Genomic DNA, 25,748 nt, shown 5'->3' with positions numbered 1-25,748 from the left:
ATCTATCTATCCATCTCTTTGGGACAGATATAAGATGTATACTGCAGCCTCTTATGAGCTACCAGAGCCTAAATGCTGTTTACAGTGGTTGGCATAAATTATAAATTATATAATATATCACCTCCTTAAAGGGACAGTTCACCCAAAAATGAAAATTAGCCAATGATTTACTCACCCTCAAGTCATCCTAGGTGTACATGACATTCTTCTTTCAGACAAATAAAAGTTGAGTTATATTAAAAAAGCCCTGGCTAATCCAATCTTTATAATGGCAGGGATTGTTGTTCTGTTTTTGAAGTCCATAAAAATGCTTATGTGCTAATAAAGCACTAGGCTAATATAGGCCCTCTGAAGCAAATTGTTGCTTTGTGTAAGAAAAATATCAAAAATTGAAACGTTCTAAATTAAAGTTCTGGCCGATCGCCGTATGTAGAAAAGTGTTGAAAGTGCCTTCTTTGAGTTCTCAGATGAGCGTAACTGGTCACGTAAGCCTTTGAACTGCAGGGCACTTTCAACACTTTTTAAAAAAATAAACTGATTACGGAAGGCGATGAAAACTTTACTTAATAAAATTTTAAATATGGATATTTTTCTTACACAATCAATTAACTTCCAAAGGCATTTATTAACCTCCCGGAGCCATGTGGAGCACATTATTTAACAGACAGATGTATTTTTATGAACTTCAAAAACAGAGCAACAATCCCTGCCATTTTAAACCTTGGATTAGCCAGGACTTTTTTAATATAACTTAACGTTTATTCGTCTGAAAGCAGCTAGGATGACTTGAGGGTGAGTAAATCATAGGCAAATGTTTATTTTTAGGTGAACTAACCCTTTAATGTAGGCGCAATAGCAGTGCTCAGCCAGAGGTAGCTAACAGGGCAATGTCTTGCAGTTTGACCAATTTTAATCTAAAACTCAATTTAAATAAATAGTTCACCTAAAAATGCTATCATTAGCTGCTCACCCACATTCCAAACCTGCATGACTTTCTTCTTCTTCTGCAGAACACAAAAAAATGATATTTTGAAGAATGCTTATAATCAACTATCATTTTAAACTATATTTTTTACCTTTCTTAAACAATTACATTTATGATTATATGCATTTTGTGACCTCATGGAATATTTTTACTTACAAGGTGTATTTGCCGCAGGACCTTTTCAAATAAAATTTTAAATAAACTAAAAAACTAAAAGAAATGGTTGCCTCCTGTTAGAAAAATATAAACTTTCCCTTATAAATATATATGAAAAAAATCTTTAAGCTGAAAAATGTTACTGAAATTTTGTCAACTACAGATAGTTGATAGATCGACAGATGGACAGGCAGGTCGATAGATAGATAGATAGGTCTTGTCTTATAAGGATTTGTGTGCTAGGGTTTCTTATGAAGATTTGCCTTAGTGCCTGTTTGTCTGTTTTTTTATTCTTCTACTGGTCTGTTGGTTCTTGAAGGTATTTAACGGGTAGTATTCAATCCAGATGTCCCTCATTGAGTAACAGCTGTGCTCCAGTTTGCTCTGTAAGGACCTGATTGAGGGAAGAGTGATGATAGAGGAAAGCGAGAGAGGCTTGTGAGTGAAGGAGGCTCATTCACAGCTTCTGATAGCTGTCTGTGTATGTGTGCATGAACGTATGCATGCCACTATGCCCCTGTGTAGCTGTGTGAATAGACGTCTGTGAAAGACCACTCCAGACCCTTCATGGTTCCCCACTCCTTGTCGTGTGTGGGTGTTTGTGTGTGTCTGTGTGTGTGTGAGTGTGAGTGTGGGTGGGTGTGGGTGTGTGTGTTTGTATGTGTGTGAGAGAGACACTGACCCTTGAAGGCTCTGTGAATGACTGCCTTGTGCCCTCAGAGAGGAAGCTGCTCTCCCTGCTCCAGGGTTACACACTCACTGGTTCCTGTCTCTGGCGTGTTTTTGTTCATTCATTCTGCCATTATATTTGTAAATGTTAGTGGGTTGTACCGGCACTGTTAAACTGAGATATTTATAACCTGGAATTCCTCCACAGTATGAATTTTTATATGTGTGTGGGGGGATGGAGGGGGACCAAATATCCCCTGAGGTTAGTAAAACCTGAAATTACCTACACAGTGGGAACCATCCAGTGGCCCTCACAAGGAAAACTGCTAAAATTGATAGTTTACCAAAAAAATGAACCTTTGCAAACATTTCTAACAGTGCATATACGTCATACACAAATATCCTGTCATGTGTAATGATCATTGGTAATTGTCCCCTCCAGTGTCCATTCATGACCAGTTTTATGGTAACCAATTAATTTAAATGATTTGATACAAAAGAATGATTTGTTCATTAACCTGACATTTCTACTTCTCTTGTGAACACACTAAGGAGATCTATCAATGCATGTGTCAACATTTGAATTGAATAAAAGGCTTATATTTGTTTTTTCACACAAAGCTTTCGTATGACTTCAGAAGAGTTTGTATATATACAGCAATTTTAAGGAGTCAAAATTAAGATATTTTGTGGTACTTTTGCACCCTTGCAACCAATCTTGGAATTTGAGGCTTAATTTTGTGTTCCACAAAATAATGGAAGTAGTTTGAAACAACAGAAAGATTAGCACAGTAAATTATGTGTGTAAATATTCCTCTACTAAGCATGCTAAATAATGCTTTAATGAAAATATAAAAATGCTAATATATTTGTGCTGCCTTTAGCAATGGCGGAGAGAAAATATTACTAGCACATAATAAAAACTATAGACGTTAATGGAAAGTCCCTAGAATTATAGAAAAACGTGTGTGTGTGTGTGTGTGTGTGTGTGTGTGTGTGCACGTCTGGCTGTTTAAATCACGACTTTAGCGAAATTGCATGGTTTGTACTGAAAGGTGGAAATCAGTATGTCTCACTCTACTGTGTGTTAAAGCTAAGATCACAGAGAGGATCTGTGAACCACAACAGCGCAGAAAACCCCCAGGCTTTAATTATTTAAATTACTTTATATTATATATCTGCTGTACTTCTATAGTGTATCACCTAAACAAAGGGAGCTGATGCGACACTGATTTATATTGTTGTTTTTATACTGCTGTTTTTTGCCCATATTTGTAAACTGAGAATGGCTTCAGTGACAGAGAATGATTCACTGTGCTAATCTCATAAACAGGAGGCTCTGATCTGTCTCTTTCACACTAATAAGTGAAGAGATTTATTAATCTGGAAATATGAGTCTGACAAAAAAGGATTAACACGATCTGCTGGTTATATGAAAGATGTTTGATCTGCAATAAGACCGATATTTTAATTACAAAACTACATATAGAACAATAGTTATAAAGTCAATGAACTTCATCTCTCTCGTTTACTCCTTAAGATCAGATTACAAGTAGTAGTATCAAAGTCAGATCACCTGGTCGATCGGATCACAAGACATAGCCTACCAATTTACACCTTGAGTTTTAATTTCTTAAAAGTCTCTTTTGTCCACTTCCAGACACTTTTTTCTTGTGGCAGGAAAATGTGTGTTTTTTCCCCCAGATCTTTCGATCTGATGGACATCAATGAAAAACATACAGAGAGTATTTTAGATTTAGTTTTCTGTGAGAAATCAGGAATGAGAGAACATTGTGGTTGTGACAATTTTCGTCTTCAAACCAAACTTGGGTCTTCAACTGACAAAGTTTAAATCCCATCCTGTCTGGCTAATGCTCTTCACTGTTTACGCATTAGGTCTGTAGGTGGAGAGTAGGTGGTCTTTTGCAGCTGGACATTCAGCCACATGAGTGTTTACACTACAAAAGCAATCCAGTCAAATTCATTTTCGACTACCTCTGGAAGTGGTTGAAAGTGGACAAGCTCTAACAATTTTAGACCTCGTTTACATCTGTATTTAGCATCGTCCCCTTGTGATCCGATCAACCAAAACACATCTTAATGACAGGGACTTAGTTTTGCTTAATCGTTGGCACATGATATGTCAGACCACAGGAATATGAGCAAATACATGAAAGGAAATTTGTTTCATTATGATGCAAAGTCATCTACCAGTCTGACGTCTTTTACCTGTTCATTCACTTCCCACACTTGATGAAAAAAAAAAACAGAAACTTGAATGGCAAGGGTGGTCTGTTGATTTCCCTCTTTCTCTTGTGTCATGAAGAGAAGAAGATGAGTCAGATTCAAGACCATTCTTTTGAGGCACATAGCGTGTCTAAACGGTACTGAAGACTGGAGATGAAATTTTCAGGTTTGGCAGGTCCCACCTGTCCTAAAGGTTGTTTCTGCTTGGCTTGTCTATCGTGTACATGCTGAGTCTGCCCTGAAAGGATTGACAGCATGGACACATGTAAGATTTGTGCATTTGATCCATTTCATAGAAGACAGGGACCTCAATTGGCATCGAAGACCAGCTATGTTGTTTTTAATGCGATGTGACTGAAATAAAGAATTATGGTCTTTTATTAGAGAAGATGGACAACTACAAAAGTCCTGAGGTGAAAGATGAGGATTTGGAGTAGGGGCAGGTGAGGAGCATCTGGATGGGAGGAGTGGAGGAAAGCCAACTCATTCCTCCAGAATTTTATTTCAGTTGTACTGGATTCTTCTGATGGAACATGTTCACATAAGAAAAGAGAAATACAGAAAAAGAAAGTAAGAGGTTGCATAATCTTCAGAATGACTATAGTATAGGCCAAAGATGAAGATAGTAGTGATTCAGCTCTAACTGTTACTCTCATGATAACGCTCAACATCTGTGAGCTACAATTAAGATGTCTGAGAGAATGAAGGAATTATGACACTCTGGGTGTTATTCAGAAATAGAGGCCATAGAAGTTCAACTCTTATGATCTTGGAGTTTAATTCATCATAGCAGCCACATGATTTAGCCCACATCTCTCAGACTGCACCCGAAATAAAAAGGTTAAGGCTTTTAAAAAGCTAATTTTTCCTATCCGTGTGAATCTAGAGAACTAATCCATCACCTAATCTAAATTCATTCATTCATTCATTCATTCATTCAACTGTTACGCAAGTTTGTAATTATGTATTGCTAAATAAAGGTAACATATGGCTGCTGTTGTCATACCTTTGGCTTGGGTTTTAAATCTAATCGCATGATGGATACAAATAGAGAGGATAGAGGTCATTGAGGTGTGTTCTTACGTGAGCACATATTCACACACGCACAAAATAACCAAATCAGCAGTTAGTACATTGAGACCTAAAGGTGTGTTAACCTTGGTCCTGTCAAACCAGATAGGTTCATTTTTTTAAAATTGCTAGATGCTTTGAATAGTTGTGGAGCATTTGTAAAATACATTAATGACAAGCAATTGTTCAACAATAATAGTGGGCGCTGACTTTTCTCACTCCTGCAACTGCCCTGTTATTGTGAAACACATCTAAATACATTTAATTTCAAATTTGCAAATATGCAATAAAGGATGGTTCACCCAAAATAGAACAATTCTTTCATTAATTATTCACCCTCATTTAGTTCATCTTCAGAACACAAATGAATTTTCTATCCCTCCATAGAAAGCTACACAATTGAAACTTTGACCCTTGATGAAGAGATCGTAAAAATAACCCATATGAATTGAGTGGTAGTCCAAAATTTTCTGAAGAGACACGATTGCTTTATATGATGAACAGATTTAATTTAGGTTTTTATTCACATAAACATTAATCAACTCACACATCAGTTACGGTAAACAGAAGTTCAAGCATGTTCACTTGACATCCAAGAACCATCTCGTGTCACGCTGCACGTTTGAGCTTCTGCAAGAGGTTTGCTCTCACGTCTCAAGCAGGTTCAGTTAAACTCGCTAATGAATGTTTATTTGTGAAATTGTGAATAAAAGCCTAAATTCGGTCTGTCCATCATATAAAGCAATCAAGCCTCTTTAGAAATTAGGACTAAATCGCTCTATTTATAAGGATTTGTTTTTCAAACCCTTTATGAACCTTTTGTAACGTCAAAGTGGTAGTTGCGTAGATGAGGGATTTAGGAAACTCTCCGTTTTCATCAAAAAGATCTTAATTTGAGTTCCGAAGATAAACGAAAGCCTTACGGGTTTGAAACAACAGGCAGGGGCGTAGCACCAAATTTTGGGCCCTGGGTACAAACCATCTTGCTGGGCCCCCGTACCATGTATGTGTATGTATAGAAAACTGACTTCTAAGGCCCCCCCCCTGCCTCGGGCCCTGGTTACTCAGTACCCTTTATCCCCCCAGTCCCACGCCCCTGACAACAGGAGGGTGAGTAACCAATGACATCATTTTCATTTTTGGTTGATCTATCCCTAGTTTACTTAACAATTATTAAGGTAATGTTTCTCATAATTTCTTCTTATTGTAACTCAGAATAAAATATATTAAGTAAAATTCCAATATAATTGCCAAGGGGTCTTTGGCCTGTAAAAAGCTGAAGCCCCACATTCTAGACATATTTTTGTGTTTTGTGATAAAACTGTGCCTGTGGATGAAGAACAGTCAGGTGTCATTTTAAGATGTGTCCTTTTAAAGAGATTCACATGTTGAACTGCTTTGAAGTGCTAAAATACAGCAGATTAGTCATTCTTCGTTCCTCTCTTCAGCTGATGTTTTATTTCTTTGACATGCCAGAACTCCTCCTGCTCTCCAGGCACACTCTCTATCTTTAAATTTCTCCTGAGGGGCTCCAGAGAACAGAACTGTGGATTTTGTAGAGGTGTCAACCAACTGCATTCAGTGACCCCTTAAAATCTATTAGATTTAACCTCCAATGAGGGTCCTGTCTCAGATGAATTACAGAAACAACTTCATGATGGATAGACATTATATTCAGTGTGTCTCTGTCTTCCCCTTCAATGAGAAAATGACCAGCAGTGGTAGGAAGCAAGTCAAGTCAATGTGTCATATATCTAGCTGTCTAGTATATCTAGTGTCACACTCATCTATAGTTTTGGTCAAATCCTATCAGAGTTTTATTGCGACTCAGATGTTGGCCTGAATTACTGCCAAGAGCTTGATCAAACAGGAAAGTCTGAGCTGGAACACATTACGTTAGAGGTGCAGAGCCTTTGGGGAAGACGAGAAAGAATTTCCAGAACTGCACTCTTGGTATTTTCCCAGTGTGGCTTCTGACTTCTAACCTTTTCATATAAGCATGTATGACTTGTTCTTCACCTGTGCAGAGACATATTCTTAGCCACATTCTAAGCCAATGAACCCGGCAGAGACATATGTGTATTGTGTACCCACTCTTAGCTCCATCTCCCCCCTTAGGCTGAATAAACATGTCAGATGGGTGTCAATGTTTGCAGAAACATGTCATCAGCTTACCTTGAGGTCCCTAACTCAGAATTCCACCATTGTCTCCTCAGGCTCCCTCTCCACTGAGGATCAAAGACACTGGTGATTATGTTAATTGCATAATGACTTTTAATTCCAGGGGCAGTTTTGAATACGCCATATAACAAAGATGCTAATGAGAGTTAATGCATTTTATTATAAATGCAATGTATAATAAAGTTAATTCCCATCACAATTCCCTAGGAAATATGTTTCTGTCTCAGAGTAACAAAAAAATTATATAAAATTATGATTTTACTCTTCCTCATTGCATCTTTATATTTCTCAAATGCAAGTTTATTTCTCTGTAACTATATTTCACTATTGTGACTTTAACATTTCCTGTAGTTTTGTCTTAATATCTCACACTTGTTACTTTATTTCTCATTATTGCAACTTTACATTTACAATTTTTGCTATATACGTCATCATTGTGACTTATTATAGTGACTCACATTTTACAATGTGACTCACACATTTGACTCTATTTCTTGTAGTTGTGACTCAATATCTCACAATTTGGACTATTTCTTATTATTATGATTTTTATATTTCACAATTTCTAGTAATTGAGAATATCTGCAATGTTCTTTTTTTGTAAATGTGACTATATCTCACAAATGCAAATGTGATTTTTCCATAAACTTTATTTCACAAAGTGATTTTTTTTGTTTCTCTTTATTGTAATTTCATATCCCACAGTGTGACTTTTTCAATAGTTGTGACTATATTTCACAATGTTACAATGTCTCAAAGATTTGATACTACTTCTTGTGACTTTAAACTCTCAATATCATGTATAATTATACATATATATAATATATTTAAAAATATATAAGTATTTGGAATTGGAATTGGAAAATAAGTATTTGAACACCCTGCTATTTTGCAAGTTCTCCCACTTAGAAATCATGGAGGGGTCGGAAATTGTCATCGTAGGTGAATGTCCACTGTGAGAGACATAATCTAAAAAAAAAGTATGATTTTTTAAATGATTTATCTGTATGATACTGTTGAAAATAAGTATTTGAACACCTGAGAAAATCAATGTTAATATTTGGTGTGTGTGTATACATATATATATATATATATATATATATATATATATATATATATATATATATATATATATATATATATATATATATATATATATATATATATATATATATATATATATAAAGAGAATATATTATAAGGAGAGAATATAGCCTCTCCTTTTCCTCACTGTGGTCAGACAGGGACAGACTAGACTAACACAACTCTTTGGTCTGTGTACAGGATATTCCTCTGCCCAGGGCTGTTTTGCCACGGGCTCTTTTTGAGAGAGCCAATTTAGGCTGGCAAAATTACAGAGTGCAGGGAGCCCTCTGAAGGGGGATGGGGAACACATCTGGAGACCCCCTCCCCTCCCGAAGTGCAACAGCAGTAGAAAATAGAGGGTGGTTTTGGGGATTCCTTGCTCCTTAGGATATCCCTTTAGTTCATTTGTGTCCTCATTCCCTTTCCGACAGTAACGTTGGCCTCACTGTTGCAGTTTCTTTTTCACTCATGAAAATTCAGTTCAGTTTGTCTACATTTTTCTCATGCTCAACCTCTCTGCCATCCACTGTTTCACCTCTAGTAAAGCTCGTCTGGTTTGTGGCCCTCAGTGGCTCCTGTCTGGAGGTGGGGCCGAAGCCCAACTGCCTCCTGTGGTCATGGTTCTCTTGCTCTGTGGCTGACGGCAAAACGTAAGAAAAATCTGGAACTGGAATTAAGAAACCAGAGGAAAGTGAGAGGGGGAAGGGATCAAAAGGTTGTAGTTGGAAAGTTAGAATGGGAGGAAGAAGAAAGTGAGAGAATGACAAAGAAAGAAAAGAAAAAGAGAGAGAGGGGAGTGAGGGAGCAGGAGGAGAGCAGGGACTAGAATAAAACCTCACGCGCAGACTTCAGATCCAACACTTCATTCTACGGGAGGATCTTATCAGTAATGCATTCAGGAAGAGTTGTATACACAAGAACCGGCTTCCTTTGGAATCCTTTTGGTGGGAAACCCGTGTGACCTGATCTCTAAAGAGGTGGGTCGGACGGTGGTGTCTGTGTTTAGTGGCAAGCTTACAGAAGTCACAGACTGCAGCTGTGAACTTGACGCTATGCCTGTAATCTAAATCATCCCTCACCTGTGAACACCTGCGGAGGCCTGGCTGTCTCGCTCGCCCTCACCTGCAAATGCGCCCGTCTCCCCCCCTCTCTCACGCGTCTGCCTCATCATGCATGCTGAGCAAATCGTAATGAGCGTTAGCTCACGACTATCCACTCTGACCCATCTCTGATCTCTCACAGCTGCCAGCTGGAGAATATGAACTTGCTTTAAAGAGCAGATGTGCTGATTTGGAGACAAAATGACTGTAAAAATGCATCTTAACCTCACATTCACACGTGAATATCCTTTATATTTAGGTCAGACATGCCAGATTTAGTGCAGATGAGTTAGGATAGTTCATGCATGCCTCTTGGAAGAGAAAGCTCTAAATATTTAGATATGTAAATAAATAAAACTGGTCGGATCATGCTGTGTCTGAAGTTGATTTTCATGCTTCACATGAGGGAACCATATTTTTAATTGCATCACACAATGACTAGTGTAAACACTAAACATCTGCAAACTCCATCTTTCTTCCCCTCACCCCCCACCCCCTCTTTTTTTTTGCCGCTCTGAGAATGAATCTCCTCGTTGTGACTCATTGTTCTCAGAAATAACTCTTCTGCTCAGCGAGAGGCACACATTCCCAAACATTGTGGGATTGACTGTATTCCCAATTCCACTGCTGCTCAATGATTTTTATCAGCGTATTTATTTTTCCATAGACTAATGTGTTATTTTCATGTGCACCAAGCTGCTCCATGCGCACCCTGCACTCCAGCTCCAAAATGACATGCTCCCCTCCCCTCATTTGCATACGGAGCTCCCATTGGCTGGAGTGCAGCTGGAGGTCTGGAATAAGGGAATGGAATGCGATGAGTCGAGCAGGCGTGCATGCAGTTTACCAGCCCGCTTAGACCCTGACATGACCCAAACGTTACTTCAAGAAAATGGATCAGATGGAAAAATGGGGCACTGCTTTGGTCTGCACACACATTTCTTGCAGTGCTGCAGCTGTGGTTCCTTTCCCGCCTCCATTGGAGGACTGCCGAAGAAAAAACTGAAATATTTTAATATTTATACAGTATTTGCTCTATATTGGTGACTAGGTTATACATAATAATAATAATAATAATAATAATAATAATAATAATAATAATAATAATAATAAAAATAATAATATATAGCCTATATAATATTGTTGGGGTCAGTAGATTTTTTTTTTTAAAGAAGTCTCTGATGCTGTGAATCAGTATCATTTAAAATAACTTTTTTTTCAGGAATCTCAAATGAACAGTGTAAAAATTACCTGATTGCATGCACTTTCTGTTTGATATGTGAGCTCTTGTAAGAGCTTAGGAAAAAAACGATTCCTGTTGGTTGAGTGTATGCTATTCTCCGCTTGTTTCAATGCGTTTTGAAGCTATAGTACTGTTGGAGGCCTTCATTATAGAAAATGCGGAAATATGATTCTCTCTTCCTTGTTGTGCCCATTACAGCATAGATAAACTCATTATTTGTGTTAATTTGCACAAGACTAAGAACGCGGATGTCACAGCATACAGCTCAAAAGTCCCAGCTGTGGTGATTGTAAATGTATAGTGTACTGGGATTTAGTTTGCTTGAAGTGTATGATACACATTTGAAGGTTCAAGGGTTGTCAAAGTGGCATGTTTCTTCAGTCTGCATTTTTAATGGCATCTTTCTGCTTTTTAAAGTGTGAGATATGACTTGTTGCCATTTTTTTTCTCAAATCTGACCCTAATGACAGAGACACATTCTTCCAGTTCTTCCAAGTTCTTCTGGAATTCTTCCCCAGAGAAGTTTTCCAGATGTGGAATTTCAGGACTCTTGCATCAGCACCCCAGCATTGCATCATTACTGTTGGCCCCTGTAAGGGCAACTGAAAACCAGACAGACACCGCAAGAAACTCTTAACTGACACTTGTCATAACAGGAAAGTGCTCTACAGAGAGATAAAGCCGATTAGAAAAGTATTTTGACTGTCTGCTCTGATAACAGACAGGACCGCACGGAGAGAAAAATGGCACACATGAATTGCGATTTGAAGGTTGTACTTTAACTGACAAAATAGTTTATAGTCACTATTAAGCAACTTAAAATGCACACTCAGCCTGCTTGAATATGTACTATGCAGCTCACAGTTGTGAAATAGCACCTTCAGTTCGGATTAATTAAGTCTGTAAGCATATCCGGCCCACACATCCAGGAGCAGGAACATTTGACGAACATCAAAGTTTTAGGGTGGAACTGTTTATACTGTAATTCTCAACTGTAGTGATTAGCTCGGCACTGACGGCAGGAGAGCTGCGTCAATTGGTGAACTCTATCATCAGGGTGTTCCCAGGATGTCATTCATCAAACAATACGGATAACTGACATTGCAGGGTTTGTTTTGTCTGCATCCATATGGTGGCAAACAAGTTTTACCAGATACCGCAAACTACACTTTTAAAAGGTTTTGCAGTGATGCCATAGTAATAGTCATTTTTGGTCCTCCAAGCAACCTTTCAGTAATAATTGTGTGTGTGTGAAGAACATTTTGATAATACAAAACACCTATTTCCACTATAAAGAAACTTTTGTAGAATGGAAAGGTTCTATGGATGTTAAAGGCTCTTCATGGAACCATCAATACCAGTAAAAAAACTTTATTTTTAACAGTGTACAGTACTCTATTCTCTCTTATTCCCAAATCAGGTTTTAATGTTTTGGAGGCTTTATTTGGTAGGGACAGCCAAAGTAAAATTTTACAAGTTTTCTCTTCACAATGTCTTGCAGTGGTTAGGGGTTTGTGTGGGAACTCACACAGGTGCGGGGAGTGTGCACGTGTGCATGTGTTGCGTATGTTTGATATGTGGATAGTGTCTGGTTTATATGCTCTCTGCCTTACAGGTGTGCCATTCACACACCTGTCCCTATTCACCAGGATGTAAACATGATCAGGTCCTCTCACACCTTTGTCACACTCTCGCTCGTCAAACACACATTCCCATACCCCCAGTGTGGAAATGCGCTCACGTTCTTCCATTGGTAATGTGACGACACATTGTAAATGTATAGGAGAATGCATATAAATTTCAGACACATACTTTAATCTAAATGTTAGGATGGGTTTTTTAGTGTTTCTCTGAATTTTAACAGTGACTGTTTAAATGATGATTTTAAAAGGAGCCGTATATCAAATTAGCCTCTCAAGATGTTATTTGAGTTGGTATTTGCCTATCATAACATGATCAGGGAGTGGAATGAATTCAGCCAAATTAATATTTGTTCTTGCGTTACTATTAGAACATTCATTATTTAGAAGTTTGAGGCCGGTAAGATTTTTAAAATGTTTTTGAAAGAAGTCTCATATGCCAAGGCTTAATATTGCAAAATATTACTACAACACACAATAATTCTTTTCTATTGTATTATGATTTAAACTGTAATGTATTCCTGTGATGGCAAAGCTGAATTTTCAGCATCATTACTCCAGTCACATGATCCTTCAGAAATCATTATAATATGTTGATTTCCTGCTCAAGAAACATTTTTTATTGTTACCAATGCTGAAACCACAGTGCTTTCTATTTTTGTCCAATAGAAAGGATGAACAGAAAGTTCATAAGAACAGCATTTATTTGAAATATAAATCTTTAGTAACATTTCTTTACTGTCAATTATCATCGGTTTATTGTTTCCTTGCTGAATAAAAATTATACATGTATTTAAGAAGAAAAAAAAACACATTCCTATTGACCCCTTTTTTATGTACAGCACTGTATTTGAAAGGCGTCTCTTTATTTGAATTCTTTGTTTGGATACTGATCAGCTCCAACAAAGTTGTCACTATACTTCCTGAGTCCACATTTATAAAATACCACATTACCCAAATGTAATATCCAACCATTACTAATTAATTTTCTATTTTCGTTTCACATAAAATGTATCTCTTTTTTTGTGGTCCCTCCTTCTCAGCACTTCTCCGAGCAAATGGAGGACTTCTCCAATGACCTTTTCAGCAGTTTCTTTGATGATCATCTGTTGGCGGAGAGGAACCCATTGTTAGATATGGATCTGGACCCTCCAAACCCAGACATCCAGGCAGAACACAGCTACTCCCTCAGCGGGGACTCTGCCCCACAGAGCCCCTCCATGCCCATCAAATCAGATGATGATGCAGGTTAGCAACCAGCATAGCTTACTCTATTCTTTCCTCTACTTTCTTGTCATCCATCCACGCAGAAAATCTGCTCATGGTGCTAGATTATCAGGAGAAGATTTTACAGCACTGATAAATGACATAGTTCAAAAGATCATCTATCAGCAGATTTGTTTTTCTATAAAGTCTCTTTCTTTTCTCTGCATCTCTCCTCCTTATCTCCTGGAGCACCCGTGCAGCACAGGGTTCCTTGACAAAACTCTAGCCAAGAGCTCAGTCTGCCATTGGAAGCTGGGAATTCCAGGAAGACAGCCAACACTCACACTCGCTCACTCTTTCTGTCAGTTTGTCCTTCTCTCTCTCTCTCTCTCTCTCTCTCTCTCTCTCTCTCTCTCTCTCTCTCTCTCTCTCTCTCTCTCTCTCTCTCTCTCTCTCTCTCTCTCTCTCTCTCTCTCTCTCTCTCTCTCTCTCTCTCTCTCTCTCTCTCTCTCTCTCTCTCTCTCACACACACACACACACACGCCATGATCAGGCCAAGGAACTGTAGACATCCATAAAATAAAACGGGATCTGGTTTCCAGCTTCAGATGGAGTATTTGGTGGGGGTGGCTCAGAGAGTTGCATCATCCTGAACTTAGGTTGACTATGTGAGGAGTGTGTGTGTGTGCGTAGACTAGGGCTTCTTTCCAGTCAGGCTTTAAATCAACAAAGCCTTAAAGAAGCATAAAGGTGCTGCAGGATTTCTCGAATCATTTAGCCAGACTTTACTGCTCTGAGCATCCAAAATGTATTGGGTCTTTCTGAACACATTCAGGCTATTGTTTCTTTCTCTCTGCCTTCTAGAACTGACAAAAAATATGCAAACGTTTTCTTTTAGGATTACAACGGCAGTTATACTAAAAAAGCAGAGGGGGGATATTTGAACAAGATAGTCATTGTAGACATACAGTAAAATGCAGTGTACTTCATATAAAAAGAGCAGTAAAAAGTTAGTTTTAGTTTAAACTAAATTAACTCAATATTAACATCTTACTTGACAATACATTAAATTATACAATTTACAGCCATGAGGAATTAAGATAATATGTCAAACATATTTCAGCCATCTATAAAGACAAATCTATCTTAGTCCAGGATAAGTAGCAGTGTTGCTTGTGTTTTACCAAAATGTTATCAGGCCAATAATATTAATCCAATATTATGTACATTTTAGAGGTAAAAAGTTACTAAGATGTCCCTTTGAGGGTACAGTCCCAGTGAGGGGAGTTTAGATGACCACAATGAGTTCAGGTGTTTCAGAAGTATCACGTGAAATCCCCGCTGACCCATAAACCTGCCCCTATAAAGACTGTGTGCAGCTTTAGGGGGCAGTTAAAGTAAGCACTGACTGGTTCACTACTTTGTCTCCTGTTGCTCTGCAGTAACTTTAAACCCGCTAATGAGCATCGCTCTTCCGTCTCCGCCGGCCTGGAGTCGCCCCACTATGATACCTGCTGTCCTGAGAGACATCAAAGCCTTACAGTGCCCTATGGGTAGGACCAAGTAGGGCCAGTAGCGAGACTTTGGAGAATTGCGTGTAAAAATAAAACATCTTTTGTACATATTATTATTAATATTATTTTTGATCATAGCAATTGTTGGTATACATGACACAATGTGCTGTGTCACCTGGAGATTACTGATTACCACACGTAGTGTACAACGGGGTTATAACGGTGCACTGGGGTAATAGGCACATTTGACCGTATTCCCTTTTAAACCACACGATGGCACAAAAATTTTGCTCAGCACTTTTTTTAACAACCACTTTTGAAGGTGCAGGTGAAAATTTGTCTGATCCTTGCCACGATCACGGACAGCAACGTAAAATGTATTCTGCACCATGTTGATCTAATGTTTTTTTTTTTAAATGTTGTAAATTTATGTAGCAAATGAAAATCGATAGAATTATTGTCTATATTTTGAGACAAAGTAAAAAAAAATGTTTTTCAGGTTTGTTCAAGGTAATTAAGGTTTTTCAATAATAATATCAAATAATATAATATAATATAATATAATATAATATAATATAATATAATATAATATAATATAATATAATATAATATAATATAATATAATATAATCATATTTATAATAAAACCATCATATTTAAAAATGTGATATTAATCATATCATATACCAAACATCATATTTATTTTTTACTATTGGATCTCATTCAGTGCTTTTTTATTTGGTTTCTATAATTTTTTATGACAGTTTTTTAATGACAGTATTTTTATTAAAGCTGCTGTCCGTAACTTTTTTTGTGTTCAAGATTTACAAAAATGATATAATGAGAACGTACAACATGAATCCATTTTCCAAACTGTGTTTTTGTCTTACCCTGAATCATTATGGTATACTTATAATTTATATTGGGACTATTTCAGGCCAGACTGGTAGGTACCGCTGCGGAAGAGTCCCTGCGTGATCTGCCATAGACATAAACAGAGAGAAGTAGCTCCGGTTGCAATGTTCTTCCGCAAGATGCATGCAGTTCTGTTTATAAACCATTAGAGTGCAAAAAGTTACAGACTGCAGCTTTAAATAAAAATATTTTTTTATTTATTAGAATAAACCAAAAATAATACAAGCTTTGCTGAAGTGATTGTTTTGAACAAGTATTAACTTAACATTATTTTAATTATATCAATACGTTGTGCCCTTTCCCTTTTCCCTAATGCTGGTGAGCCTTTTACCCTATGTATAGAGAGATCTGATCGTTTGACTCTGACTAGTATGGTTTCAATCAAGTTAAAAAGTTTACATGACATTTTAAGAAGATGAATTACTAATTTTCTCCATTTGAAAGAAAACCTTTAATGTGCACGCTAAACTTACCTGAAGTGAATGTCTTTAGTTTTTAGATCTGAATATTTAAAATGTTGGTGTTGTGTTTTGGATGTTGGAATCTAGTATGGTGTAACTAGTTTAACCAGCAAGACTTCCTAGGTCAACTAGCCTGTTCAGAAAGATTTTGTTGGTTGACCAGATACACAAAGTTTTTCAATGAATAATGGCTAACGTCAAACCCAGATTAGTTTAAAATGGTTAGTGCTGGTTTGGTGCTGGAGTAAGTTGGTCTTTTCAGCAGGAATTGTTTTTGTGTGTGTATAAAAAGAGTGAAGATGAGGATGAGAGGTTCCCTATAGATCCAAGAGAGAGAGATGACCCCTCTGACAGATTTTTGAGGAAGTGTGCATTTGGTCTAATTATGTTTGGAAAAAGCTGTAAAGGAGACTAATCTCTTATTAACAATAGAAACCTGTTGAAGAACAGACTCTTATGGTCTAATCTGCCATACTGAATTGATGGTTTGGGCACTTTTACAGAGGTTCCCCACAGACAGAGAGCTATGAAGTATAAAATCCAACTCTCTTCACCGAACGGCAGAACTCCTAAAGAGCTTTGCTCTCCTGTTGTAATCAGACTCCTGCTGATGTCCTTCCCTAACAGAGGACTAACATGAAAAACCTGCCATCCTTCTTTTACAAGGCCGCATAATGTTTTATCGATTCTGCAGTGGAGCCTGCACACGAATGCTACCGAAGGGGATGTGATAACGAGGGCTCCCACTATTTGCAGTGCTTTCCTCCCCTTTGAAGCGTCCAGACATGTAGAGCTGTTCTCTAGCCACCGTACATGCCCCCAATATCTCACCTGCCCCCTCCCACCCCAGAGGCTTTTGTGTTAACAGTTATAGAGAAGCCAGTTTTCTTGAACCTTCCGGTCATTAACTGAGTCTGTCCTCTTTACCTGCATCATAACAGCCTCTAGTCTAGATGACCCCCCTCCATGGGGTCTGGAGTGTGAAATTTGTCGCTTTCCTGAAAATATCACTCTTTGATTACAATGCTGTGTGAAGTTTACAATCCTGCATTACATTTTATTACTCATTTTCCTGTAAGGCCCTGTTTCTTTTTTTCCTTTTTTTAAAGCACACAGATCTATTACATTTTGCTATTCAAATCGTTTATAATTGTTTTGGTATTCTGATTAATTAATCAAATTAAATAATGAAATGAAAGCAAAACCTCCAATTGAAGATAAAACAAAGACAATGTGAAAAATCTAAAGCACTTAATAGACATTAAAAGAAGTAAATAAAGGGTTAGTTCACCCAAAAATTAAATTTATGTCATTAATGACTCTAATGTTGTTCTACACCTGTAAGACCTCCTTTCATCTTCAGAACACAGTTTAAGATATTTTAGATTTAGTCCGAGAGCATATCTAAGTGTTGGCACACTGTACTGTCCGTGTCCAGAAAGGGAATAAAAACATTATCAAAGTAGTCCATATGTGACATCAGTTAGTTAATTAGAATCTCTTGAAACATCGAAAATACATTTTGGTCCAAAAATATCAAAAACTACGACTTTATTCAGCATTGTCTTCTCTTCAGTGTTTGTTTTCAAACCTCAAATAAAGATTCAAATGAATCAGCGTATTGATTCATGATTCGGATCGCCAATGTCACATGATTTCAGAAGTTTAACACGCGATCCGAATCATGAATCAATATGCTGATTCATGACCGAAACTGGAAGAGAAGACGATGCTGAATAAAGTCGTATTTTTTGTTATTTTGGTCCAAAATGTATTTACGATGCTTCAATAGATTCTAATTAACTAACTGATGTCACATATGGACTACTTTGATGATGTTTTATTCCCTTTCTGGACATGGACAGTATAGCGTTTATACACTTGCATACGCTCTCGGACTAAATATACAATATTTTAACTGTATTCTGAAGATGAACGGTGGTCTTACGGGTGAGGAACAACATTAGGGTGAGTCATTAATGACATCAATTTAGTTTTTGGGTGAACTAACCCTTTAAGTATTATCATCCCATATGTTAACCCCCAGATAATTTCAATCATTTCATCAAAAAATGAACAAAACCTTACATTTTTTAACAAACTTCAGTCATTTGCATCTGTTTCTGTTTGTTTGAGCATGTTATTTCTCTCCTCAGCCTCAGAAGGAATGTGGTCATTCAGTCAAGATCTCACAGCTATTCTAGTGAAGCAGGAGCCCAGCCTGATGTCAGACAACTGCCCTGATACAGAGCCCCCTCTGGCCAACTCCAGCACCTGCTCACAACCCCTCACTCTTGCCCCTCCACCACAGAGGAACCACACAGGGGAAAAGGTAAAAGAGGATGTAATTAGGCAACTGCCTGTATCACACTGTAAAACATTGATTCTTCATGGTCGTCATACCATTGACGTATCCAGCATTGAGCTCCCCAAGGTCCAGACCTCTGTATTTCTTGAATAATTGCATGATAATAACACATGCGCTGACCAGTTCTTGTCAAAATGTCAAAATGACTGAGATGGTCAATCAAATCACAGAACACAGGCATTACCGTTAGTTTTAACTGAAAGACGAGCATGGATTCCAGCCCGACGCTTCAGTTTTAATGGTCAAAGAGCAATATGTTAATGTAAGAAAGTAGGCTACCTAAAGATTTAATGTTGGACAGCTGTGTTACGATTGAATTATTAAAAGACAGACAGTAATATCTTGGGATGCAAACAACTCAACTGGAGCTGTTTTCAGCCTGTTAGGCATAAGAATAAATGTGTGCATGCTGTGAATCATTTTAATGAACTTGATTATATTTTCTTGATAGAGATAGTTAATAGTTTAGATTCTTGATAGTTTCCGTAAATTCATTTATTGTCCTCAGACCTACACTAGAACATAGTAAAATGGCAAGTGTGTTTGTAAGTTATGGTTAGGACAATCAATAAAAAATATTTCCAAATAGATAAAATGCATTTCTTTACAATAGATAATAAAGTAATAAGTACTTTATCTCCTACTTTATTTCTTTATTTTTTAAAACCCCAAGTGTCTGTTTATTGATCCAATATTAATATCCAAGCCTGATCTGTGCTCAAAATTTAAACCGATAATTCACTTCAATAAAATGTTTAATTCTTTTATCATTCTGATATAATTTACATATTCAAATGTTTCAGACCCACAGGTTTTAAAGCTATTGTTATCTAATGTTTGCCCTCCATAAATCTTAAAATTCACATTTGTAAATCAAGGGGAATCCAGGCAAGCTCAGTTTTTGTACCTCAATATTAAAACTGTGTACAGTCATGCATTATACATCTAATCTTGAAAAAGGGCATTAGGTTGAAAGCTTGTGTTTTAAGTTAGGTTAATGTTAAGCTTTAGTGGATATCAAACTGAGCTGATGATGGTGAACCTTGCACACACTGTGCACCAGAGGGACCATTGTGTTAATATGACAATGAAAACCACACGCACACTCATATGCATCATGTGCTCTTTTGCTCAGCTGGCAGTTTGCTCCACTTCTCTGCCCAGTGAACATGTTCGCAGTGCGAGTGCGTGTGTGTGTGAGGAGTTGAACTCATTGAAGCATGGGAATCGGCTCCAGCAGCATCAGTGTTGAGTTGAGAGTAGATTAGTTCTTTGTGGCTGCCGAGGCCTCTCGGATCTGGCAGTGGACTCTCTATGAGCATCAGAGCCACGGAACTGCTCTCTACTCCCTGACTTGACACTAACTCAGGCCAGACTTTCCGCCAGCTCCCATAAACTCTGCCCTCTCCGGAGAGCTGGATTGCAGCGGTTGTGTGCTGTGTGAAGATGCCTATCAACAAAACAAGCAAACACACACAACGAGGGCTTGAACACTCTTTGCTCGCAATTAGCAACAAAGTGCTGTCAGGAATAACTTGGCTAGATGAAATAATATTCTGGATGGATGAGGTTATATAAGCTCGTGTCCTTTATTTAAGAAGGGCACGCACATGGAGTAAAGCTGTTCTGACTTCCCACTGGGTTCAGCTGTACTGGAGAGCATCCTTGTGGAGATAGTGAGACCGTGTGCCACAGGAAGAGGAGCTCTCACCAGATAAATACAAACCATATATAACATGGCATTAAGAAACAGCGCACCATAATAACTATATTTCATGAACTGCATATATTACATAATCCTCAGGGCACTGCATTGGAACCTTTTTGAGGCCACCTTGGAATGTTGAAGTATTCCAAGTTCTTGGTCCAACTAAAACAGAATATGACCTGCTTTTACTGTAGTTTAATTTTAATGAAGCTTGACTAGAAGGGGAGGAAGGTACATTTTATTAGGTTTTCAAAATATGTTTGCATAGGCACTTTGGAAGGATTCTGTTTAGTTTGAAACACTGACTAAATCTGAAACTGAACAAGCAATTGTCTTTATGAGTGAGTCATTGAATCATTGACTCAACGGATTAATTTAAGAACATTGACACATTCATCAGGAATGAAACACAACTGCTGTGTGTTGCTCGTGAGGAAACAATTATTTTTGCTTTGGCTTTGTCTGGAAGTTTTTTGTTGGCAGAGCATGCAGATAAGTGAATGTTGATATTGTGTCTAAAATTAAAATTTCTCAATGTCAACCCGCTTAATGGATTGTTCTAGCAATATCCCAATCTTGTTTGCCTGAGTATTAATTGCATATCACCAGCACTCGTGCTCATGTGATTCTCTGTATAGTAGTTTCCAAATACACGGATACATCCATAACAGAAACCCCAGATAGGACAGTAAAGTAGCATGGCTTACAGCATTGGAAGTTATAATATGGACTAACAACTTTCTAGCCAATAGCACACCTCTGCCAGTGTTATATCTTACAGTAGATATATTCAAATATTTTGGTACAAATGCCTTTACCAGCTCAAGTATTGGGGAATACTGCCCGCTGACCCAGAAAATAATGAGAAGGGGGCGTGAAGAGAAGTGAAGGGTATGGCAGCCCCTCTGATCTGAGGCTCATGTCATCTCTCTATGTGCATGATGGTTGGTCCCTGGCCAGACTGTGTGTGGTTAGCAGGCGGGTAGCCTTTGCTCTGTCAGTGTAAACAGTTTGAGTCTGCCTTCAGCTGTGTTTACTGTCTCAGACATCCAGCATGGAGCACATTTAGTCCAGTACCTTAACAGTTCAGTACCATCAAATATCATCAAATACTACAGACCCCTGCAGCCTGATATCATCAAAAACGCTCAGATAAACCTGAATGATGTCTTTGAACCACATATTGCTGTAGCATGAGAGGAAACATAAACAGGGTGCTTCTTTCAGAAATACTTAAGTGTATATGCATCTGTTATGTGGTTTGATGCTGTAGTCAGTGTGAATTCCATTTGACTTCTGAGTGAAACAGGATACTTCAATTTATCAGCAGCAAAAGTACTTTTGGAAGAGTGCAACTACTAAGATTGATGCAGTTTGTATTAAAGACAAAACATGCACAGATAAATTGTTTGAGAACAGAAATACTCATTAAATAGCGCATTACATTTAGATTCCATGTTTACATTAAGTGGTTGTGTTTCTGTTTTTCTTGTTCTGTTAGGCTTCCAAAGGCCTGAGCTCAAACTCCATTCCTGCCATTAAAGCAGAGCCCAGAGAGGTGAACCAGTTCCTCAGTGTGCCCTCAGGTGAGTGTGGTCTTTATGGTGAAACTGTTTGACCAAGAGAGGCTTGCTGATTTGGCTAGTAGGAATACTAACATACAGGCAACCTATTCTGGGGACCAGCATTGAAAACACAGCAATTCTGGACTTTTCAACAGGATTGTAAAAGTCAAATAAAATGCTAAAAAGCATGCACAGTAGACTACTTTAGATATTCAACAAAAAACGAATGTACTCAATATATAGCATTTAGTTGCCACATACAGTATGTCCAGTGCAGTTCTTCCACTAACCAAATTAGCCCTCCTTTATTCTGCTCCCTCACTCTAAGGTCAGGTCAGGGTTATAAATACTATAATGGTGTGTTTCTTTTCCAGAGGAAATGAGGCTTAGTGTGAGTGTTTCTTTATTTAACTTTTGCATGTGTTTGACAATCTCTCAGATCTCAGCTTTAGCCCTTTTACTGAAGGGCTCATTGATGAAAACAGTGTCTGACGTAACCTCTGCATTTTAGATCCTGGTATTGTTTGGATACTGTGGTAAAATTAAACTTTTTATTCACAAATTTTGTTATTAGGTTGGTGCATGTGTGTGTTTTTGTGTGCACATAAGTGTTTGCTATTGGTATAGTTCCATATCATGTACCATATACTGGCATTGAAAGGTTTGTGGCCAATAAGACATATAATGCTTTAGTAAAAAGTCTCTTATGCTCATCAAGGCTGTATTCATTTGATCAAAATTATAGTAAAAGTAATATTGTGAGAAAAAAAAAAAGGTTTTCTAATTTCATATAAAATTGTACTTATCATGAGATGGCAAAGCTGAATTGATGTATTGCTCATGAAACAATTTATGTGGAAACTAAGATTCTTTTAGGATTCTTTGAGTAGAAAGTTAGAAAGAACAGCATATCCTTGCTGAATAAAGTATTAATTTCTTAAAAAAGTAAAAAAAATTATCCCAAACGTTTGAATAGTAGTTTAAGCATCTGGATGTTTATGATATTGATAAGTCTGCATTTAATACAATCATTAATGTTTGATATGGTTGGTTTTAGATAACTTTTAGAATCTGAGCTTGTAATACTAAGATTACAATATTAAGATTTCATCGTGCTGCTGAGAAAAGGCAATAAAAGACTCTACGTTTCTCCAGTGTGACTGTCCACTAAATATACTGTATGCCATTTTAGATGAAAATCTACTAATGGCAAGCAACCTGTAACACCTGCAGGCGTTGTGTGCACCATCGATCTGGCAGTGTGGCGTTCTTTTATTCTGTCCATCCAAAAACAACAGCATTAATGCAGTGCAGTGTATATGCGGGGACGTTTCCAGACAAAAACACACGATGACTCCAACATTCACCACAGTTAGAATCATTGTGCATGCATGTGCTGTGTGTGAAATGCCTAAAGTATTAGACTTGGCTTCTTGACGGGTAAATGGACTGAATTTCAATCGTTGCTCAAAGATTCATTGCCCATTTAAACAGTTCTGACGGATTGGCATGTATGTTTAGCATGCTTATAGAATCAAACCTGATCATTAAAAATGCTAGAATGTGAATGTCAGAAATGAGTCACAGCTGTTTCAGGTGCATCAAGATAATTTCTGTGTCCCCAACAGATGAACATCTGCAGTTGCCGCCCACTCCTCCCAGCAGCCATGGCAGCGACAGCGATGGATCCCAGAGCCCACATTCACTACCACCGTTAAGCCCTGGCCACCTGCAGAGCCCACATTCACTGCCTCCCTCCAGCCCTGCTCGGCTACAGGCCCGAACCTCCACAGCCATCTCCTCGTCCCCTCTCCTCACCGCCCCGCATGTGAGTCACACGCAATGCATCATGTGACACGGCATGTTCATTATATACAATCCAAATGGATTTTTTTATACACATTCATTTTATGCACATATATACCGAGTGAAAATGATTTGTGTTGTAATGCAGAAGCTGCAAGGAACATCAGGCCCTTTGATGCTGACAGAGGAAGAGAAGAGGACTTTGATCGCTGAGGGATATCCCGTCCCCAACAAACTACCACTCACCAAAACCGAGGAGAAAGCCCTCAAACGGGTCCGCAGGAAAATAAAAAACAAGGTATTACTCATGATCGCATACTATTAATATCGAATCCAATCATTCTGTCCTATTATATGATGTTTTTGTGAGTGTGTATATATATATATATATATGCTAAAGCAGATGTCTTATTTTTGTCTTAGATCTCTGCACAGGAAAGCCGCAGGAAGAAGAAGGAATACGTGGAGTGTTTGGAGAAAAAGTAATTCCACTTTATTATCACTCCCTCTTATTGCTTTGTTCTCTACCTCTTCCAATCCCACTCTGCCTTTCTGACTGCTCTCCTTTTCCCCACTGCTCTTATCCTCCACCCCCCCCCCCCCCCCCCCGTTTGCATTATTTGTCTAGCACTAGCATCCACTCTCTCTGTGCCTTCATTCTTCTTTCTCTTTGTTGACCTCCTCTCCTTTAATCCTCTCTTCCCTCTCACCCCAGCACACCCTCTCCCCATAAAATACCCTATTTCTTGCTTGCTGTTTTATGGCTTTTGTTGTGTGAATGCGGCCAATGGCTACAGTCCAGGCACTCATTGGGGTGTGTGTACGATTGCATGAGTCATTTTCCCTTTTGTGCTGCTGTTAGGCTCTCAGGGTTTGGATAATGTGCTGGAGAGACTGGACTCACAGAGGACACATACTCTGTTTTTTCCACCGTGCTCCTGTCAGTCATGCTGACAGGATTATGTTTGGTCAAACATATGGAAGCGATTTATTTATGTGTCGATCTGTCATTGTGACTGTGTGCAGTAATGCTTTCTCTCCTCCTCAGAGTGGAGAACTACACTTCAGAGAACAATGAACTTTGGAAAAAAGTTGAGACGCTCGAGAATGCCAACAGGTGAGATACCACATGTGTGCTTGTGTTTAATCACAGTGAATATTTTATAGGTGGATTTTAATCGTATTTGCGGTAAGTGTACGCAGCAGCTTCTTTGCAGTCAGCAGGTGTTGTTAAGTCAGTCCAGATGCACGCAGGTCTTAGCCTCCCCTTCCGATCACATAGAGCAGCACCTTTTCATTCTCTCCTGGGTGGCCTAGTTAGAACATAGGCGCTGTCGACAGGGTGCTGTCTGTTCCTACTGTTTAGAGAGACAGAAAGCACCATGGGGGATTGGGTGTTATCAAAGTCAGCTTTTTTGTGTGGATTAACTGTAAAACCTTATTGAAGACAACAGCTCTTAAAGGGTAGTTCACCCAAAAGGAAAATTCTGTCATCATTTAATCACCTAATGTTGTTTCAAAACTGTATAACTTAATTTATTCTGTGGAACCAAAAATCTTTTCTTGAAGAATGTTTTTTTTTTTCTTCCTTTTTTCTTTTGGTTTGTATAATTGAAGTCAGTGGGGTTCAGTGATTTATTGTAACTTTTTGACTTTCATTATTTGAACAAAAACTCATTCTTCAAAATATCTTCTTTTGTGTTCTGTACGAGAAAGTAAACCATAGGTTTGCTAATGTTTAGAATTGTCATTTTTTGTGTGAACTATCCCTTTTATGAAATCCTGCGAGAAAGTATCATGGTTTGTTTAACATGTTTTGAACATGATT

At 38.1% G+C, this 25,748-nt stretch overlaps 1 protein-coding gene across 4 annotated transcripts in view; it reads left to right on the top strand.

The window, feature by feature from the left end:
* creb3l1 (cAMP responsive element binding protein 3-like 1) overlaps nt 1-25,748 on the top strand; it is a 74,273-nt gene that overhangs the window by 40,745 nt on the left and 7,780 nt on the right. For all 4 annotated transcript variants that reach the window (XM_067439385.1, XM_067439357.1, XM_067439366.1 and 1 more), the window contains 7 exons: nt 13,422-13,626; nt 18,630-18,805; nt 22,051-22,135; nt 23,743-23,942; nt 24,069-24,218; nt 24,344-24,402; nt 24,969-25,037. In XM_067439385.1, the coding sequence (XP_067295486.1) occupies nt 13,437-13,626; nt 18,630-18,805; nt 22,051-22,135; nt 23,743-23,942; nt 24,069-24,218; nt 24,344-24,402; nt 24,969-25,037 (929 nt within the window). In that variant the 5' untranslated portion in view covers nt 13,422-13,436. The remainder of the gene's footprint in view (nt 1-13,421; nt 13,627-18,629; nt 18,806-22,050; nt 22,136-23,742; nt 23,943-24,068; nt 24,219-24,343; nt 24,403-24,968; nt 25,038-25,748) is intronic.

The sequence above is a fragment of the Pseudorasbora parva genome, chromosome 1 (assembly GCF_024679245.1).
Source record: "Pseudorasbora parva isolate DD20220531a chromosome 1, ASM2467924v1, whole genome shotgun sequence".
Lineage (NCBI taxonomy): Eukaryota > Metazoa > Chordata > Actinopteri > Cypriniformes > Gobionidae > Pseudorasbora > Pseudorasbora parva.
This window is presented reverse-complemented; position numbering and strand designations above follow the sequence as displayed.